This window comes from Natator depressus, chromosome 1 (genome assembly GCF_965152275.1).
Source record: "Natator depressus isolate rNatDep1 chromosome 1, rNatDep2.hap1, whole genome shotgun sequence".
NCBI lineage: Eukaryota > Metazoa > Chordata > Testudines > Cheloniidae > Natator > Natator depressus.
In genome coordinates, this window is record NC_134234.1 from 4,517,041 (window position 1) to 4,522,608 (window position 5,568).

General features: G+C 45.2%; 1 protein-coding gene across 1 annotated transcript; it reads left to right on the plus strand.

The window, feature by feature from the left end:
• The first annotated feature begins 3,901 nt into the window (after positions 1 to 3,901).
• Positions 3,902 to 4,840, plus strand: LOC141975924 (olfactory receptor 52P1-like). Its single transcript, XM_074936660.1, has one exon. The coding sequence runs from the start codon at positions 3,902 to 3,904 to the stop codon at positions 4,838 to 4,840; it is 939 nt and encodes a 312-aa protein (XP_074792761.1).
• Positions 4,841 to 5,568: the final 728 nt, after the last annotated feature.

Sequence of the window (5,568 nt, forward strand, 5' to 3'; positions counted from 1 at the left end):
GAAAGCTATTGGTGAGGGATTAGAAAGGGTTCCAGGGCCCAAACCAAGAACTATCTGGGCAGGAATTCAGCAGCATGGTACTTGAACTGTTTAATATTATGAGAAACACGAACGGATTTAACTACTACAGTCTTGTGGAACCATCAGCAATTAACAACATGGAAAAGCAGCCTCAGGAAGGTGTGTCTGGGTTTGTAACGGGCTGCAATACATTCAAGCTTTATGTCAATTTGAGGAAAATTTACTCAAGCTGGCTCCGTTCAGTCTCAACGTCCTCTCTCCCTCCCACCAGGTCTGTCCCTCTCCTTCCCTGCACAGGCTGAGCTACTGCTGGGGTTCCTTTAGCCCCTAGAAAGGCAATTCAGGGTGATCTCCTCCTTTTCCCTGGTGCAGGCCGACACTGAGTCTAACCTAGTCTGAGGAGATATTGCTGTGATCGGTCACTGTGGGGTCTGTCACTTGGTTTTGGTCCTGGGTGAGGGGTATCACGGTGTGGCCGGGCTGGAAGTTGTGAGAGTGGGGGACATACTGAACAGGCAGTCAGCAGTTTAGGTTGTGGGGGCAGGCAGGTGGATGTACACAGAGAAGTGCTGGAGGTTGTTGTGGGCAGGCAAGGGGGTGTACACAGAGAAGCGGTCAACACTGGTGGTTGTGGAGGCAGAGAGTGGGGAGTTCATGGACAGGTGAGTAGAGCTGCTGAAATTCAATTTTTCTTCGTGATGGTTGGCATTTCACTGGTGAAAGGAACCATTGTTCTTTGCTCCTCAGTTGTTTCAATCTCCCATCATATTTTGACCCCGTGTCCGTATTCTCCTTCCCCTTCCAGGTTGCCCTGATTCCAACAGCACGCTGGCCACCAGTGTCTCCTCCATGCTCCCCAGCCGTCCCTGGCTCCTACACATTCCAGGTTGCCCCACACCACACACAGCTCTTCCTCTGCAGTGGGTGAGGTGCCTCCTGTGACACCTTCTCCATTGTCCGGAGGGAGACCAGTGACTGTGTCTCACCAGTGAGAAATCTCACACAGGGAGTGGCAAATGCCAGGGCACGTGTGCTGCTGATCTTGGTGCATTCATACACAATGTGCATGGTTTCGGGGACTGCTGCACAGGAACAATGCACAAGCTGAGAAGTATGCACAAAAGTGGGCAACTCTGGGACATATCAGGGCCTATATAAACACCACTCATTTTCAGGAGCAACTGTCAGCTGCCAGAAGCAGTGGGCAACTGGAACACAGACATTAAACCCAGGATGCTCTGGGCCCATTCGTTAGCCACCTCTGTTAGTCATTAACAGCAAGGATTTCATGTGGTCAAGTCATTATTTTTCTCTCCTAAAACAATCATCCATGCAGTGCCTCAAAAGATCTCTCTTCCTCATGAAATACACATCTAATGTAGCTTTCCCAGGTGCCATCGCCATGAAAATAATAAATGCCTTCCTTAATCTCAGGCACAAGCTTGCAGGCAAAATGCCTCCAGGCAACTCCTGGGGACATGTTAATAGATTCCCAGGCCAGAGGGGATTGTGATCATCCGGTCTGTATAACACAGGCCTGAGGATTTCCCCAAAATTATTCCTAGAGCAAATATTTTAGAGAAACATCCAACCTTGATTTAAACTTTCTCAGTGATGAAAAATCCTCCAAGACCCTTGGTGAATTGTACCAGTGGCTAATTATGCTCACCATTTAAAAATGTACAACTTATTTCCAGGCAGAATTTCTTTAACTTCAACTTCCAGCCATTGGATCATGTTACACCTCTGTATGCTAGGCTGAAAAGCCTATTAGTAAATATTTCTTCCCTGTGTAGGTACTTAACAGACTGAGATTTCTGAGTCTATTTAGTTTACCAAAGATGGTTAAGGGGTGACTTGATAACAATCCATTGCTATAAGGCAGGTTTCCTAACCTTCTAATAATACTTGGCCTCTTCAGTATATCAACATCCATGTTTAATTTTAGGCACCAGAACTGGACACAGGATTCCAGAAGCAGTCGCACCAGTGCAAATACAGAGGTAAAATAAATTCTCTACCTCTGCTTGAGCTTCCCCTGGTTATCATTCCAGGAACACATTGGCTCTTTTTGGCTGCATGGTCACACTGGGGGCTCATGTTTAACAAATTATTCCTTCATACCCCCAAATCCTGTTCAGAGTCACTGCACTTCCCATGAGAGTCCCCCATCACGTAAGCATCATCTACATGTTCCTAGATGTAGGTATCTATCTATATGTTTATATTAGAAAACATATTGTTTGCTTCGACCCAGTTTACCAACCAATCCAGTAGCTTTGAATCATGGAACTGTCCTCTTCATTATTTACCGTCCCCAGATTTTTGAGTCATCTACAAACTTCATCAATATTCAGGCATGAGAAGGGTAAGCACCTGATTTGCTGACACGCTTCTGCTTACAATTGTCAGTTTACACCTGTAACTTATGTCTCAGACAAAGCTGGGTGCCAACATGAAACTGTGTCAACAAAAGACACAAGGGAAGTAACAGAGGTGCAGGCCTGTAGCCCTAAATACCAAGACTCTTGTGTCCTTTGTGCCCATTCTGTTGAGCACAGTCATAGCTCAGCATGATAATGCCTGTTTCCATGGTGGAAACTTGGCTCCTTTCGAACACAGGAATTGCATCGTGGATCAGACCTATGGTCCATCTAGTCCAGTGTCCTCTCCCTGACAGTAACAGCCCCAGGTGCTGGAGAAGAAGGTATAAGAAACCCAGCAGTGGATGGAGGGTGACCTATCCATCATGAGGCTGTCACCCTAATACCTCACAGCTAAAGACTAGCTCAGGCCCTGAAACACGTGGCTGTATAGGCTTTCCAAAATATTTATTTAGCTGTAAGTATTCTAACTGGATAATGTCACAATCCATGTCAATGTCCAAACCCTTCCTGATTATTACTTAGTTTGGCCTCAACTACCTCTTGTGGAAATGAGTTCCTCAGTCCAATGAGTCATTTAGTGAAGAAAGCATTCTTGATTTATCTTTTTTGAATGTCCTCTTGATTTTGTGTTATAAGACAGGGGGAACAAATTCTCCATGTACTTTCTACCAGTCAGTATTTTACAGACTTCTCTCCTATCCCCTCTTATTCATCTCCTTTGTAAGGTAACAATCCCAGTCTTTGCAATCTCTCTCCATATGAGAGATTCCCCAGCCCTTGATCATTCTCATTGCCCTTGCCTGAACCCCTGTATCCTAAAGTTTCCTGTGTGAGAAGCATGCCCTGGAGTACACAGAGGAGTCCACGGGAGGGTGAAATATTAATCTCATGGCAGTGTATTTTCTGTACAATTCCCCATTTCATTCCTCCTGTACCCCAATGTTTTGCTTAGTTTCTGTCCATGCTCATTCTGCAATTAGGTTTCAGAGTAGCAGCCGTGTTAGTCTGTATTCGCAAAAACGAAAGGAGTACTTGTGGCACCTTAGAGACTAATAAATTCTGTGATTAGGGTTTCACAGAGCTGTGTACCATGACCCCAGGACCCTGTCCGGCATTCATACAGTTAAATTAGAACTTTGTAAGTTGTGTGAGGAATTCAAGCTTTTGCTTCCAATGGGCGTACATGTTGCAGTTATTCACATTAAAATTCATCTGCCATCATGCTGCCCATTTACTTGGAAGTTAGTTCCCTGAGAGGACTTCTCTGGACTTGACTATGACCGAAATAATCTTTTGTCATCTGCAAATATTGTCACCTCACTGCTCACCCCCCTTTCTAGATTGGTAATAACTATAAAATATTTACTTTAGTACTTGTTATAAAGCGTGTAACCCCCCTCACCGTGCTTCTCTCCCTTCACAGGCACCTGAAGCATTTCCGAGCCTGATCAACACATCAATCATAGAATCATAGAATCATAGAATATCATCTCATGGAAACTTTCAACCTCACCCCTTCTGGCCCTTCAACATTCATCCTATTGGGCATCCCTGGCCTGGAAGCTTCCCGAATCTGGATTTCCATCCCTTTCTTTATATTCTACATTATCAGCCTGTTGGGAAATGTCACCGTTCTGTTTGTTGTAGTGAAAGAGCAGACCCTGCAAAAGCCGATGTACCTGCTGCTCTGCATGCTGGCGCTCACAGATATCGGCATGTCTACCTCCGTGATGCCAAAGGCATTATGTATATTTTGGTTCAATTTGAAACGCATCACTGTGCGTGGCTGCCTCACCCAGATGTTCTTCCTTCATGCAGCTTCTGTTATGCACTCAGCCGTCCTCGTGACAATGGCCTTTGATCGCTATGTTGCCATATGTAACCCTCTGAGATATGCCAACATTGTCACCAACGCACAAATAGCTAAGCTAGGGCTAGTGGGTTTGATAAGAGCTGTTCTCTTCATTTTGCCCCTGGCCCTGCTCCTGAGCAGGCTGCCATTTTGTGCAAACCACATTATCTCCCACACGTACTGTGAGCACATAGCTGTGGCAAATATATCATGTGGGGACATCGCAGTCAATAGGATGTATGGCTTAATTATAGGATTTGTAGTCATCGGTTTAGACCTGACACTCATTGCCCTCTCCTACTGTCTGATCATCAGGGCTGTCCTTAGAATCTCTTCCAAGAAAGCCCACCAGAAAGCCCTCAACACCTGCACAGCCCACATCTGTGTGATGCTGACATCTTATACTCCCTCCCTCTTCTCCATTCTGACACACCGGTTTGGTCAGGGCATCGCTCCGCAGGTTCACATCATCTTGGCCAACCTCTATTTTGTCATCCCCCCCATGCTCAACCCTATCATTTATGGAGCTAAAACCAAAGAGCTTCGTGACAAAGTGGGCAAATACACCTGCAGAATGTGATCACCTGGGGCCACTGATTTTAAACCTGGGTGACAAGAGTGGGAAAGGAGATCTCCTCGTTAAACAAGGGTGCTCTGCCTCAATTTGGCTAAGCTCAGCAAATTGGAAGTTCACAGTGTGAGAACATCCTCACACCTAAGGTCTTATCACTCTATGACCAAGCACTGTTCTTTCGGTTGCTGAATTCCCTCTCTCTGATCATTCCCTGACTTCTTTCAGCGTCACCTGTCAGCCCACACCCCCCACACACCCTGTCTGTTGGCCTTTCCATGACTTCCAGACCACCAGAATATACTGCAGCTTTCTGACTCATGGTGGCTTTCCATTAGTCACTGTATGAATAGGGCCTGGATCAGTTTGGATGAATGGAAGCAATGCTTTATTATCATATGTGCAGCAATCTTGTGAATAAAATTTACCTGATTTTTCTACGTCTAATCCTTCAGGAGGCCTGGAGGGGAAACTAATACAGAAAAGCTTCTGCAGGAATTGAGGACATTCTACTAGAGCTTGTTGGTGAGAGTTATGAAACTTTGTATTTTTGAGAACTGGACCACTGTGTTTAACTACAACGTCATCTTTGGCTCAAAATCTTACCACTTTTAACAGTTCATTTGGTTGTCGCTTTTCAGCTTGGACTTTCAAAACACACACTAATGTTCCCGCCTTCTAAGACATCAAAAATTGGTGTCAAAATTTCATGTTGGGGTTTGTCGTGAAACAGGGAT

Bases quoted from the DNA above. Each gene is read 5' to 3' on its own strand.
- LOC141975924 (XM_074936660.1), top strand. From the start codon at position 3,902: ATGGAAACTTTCAACCTCACCCCTTCTGGCCCTTCAACATTCATCCTA.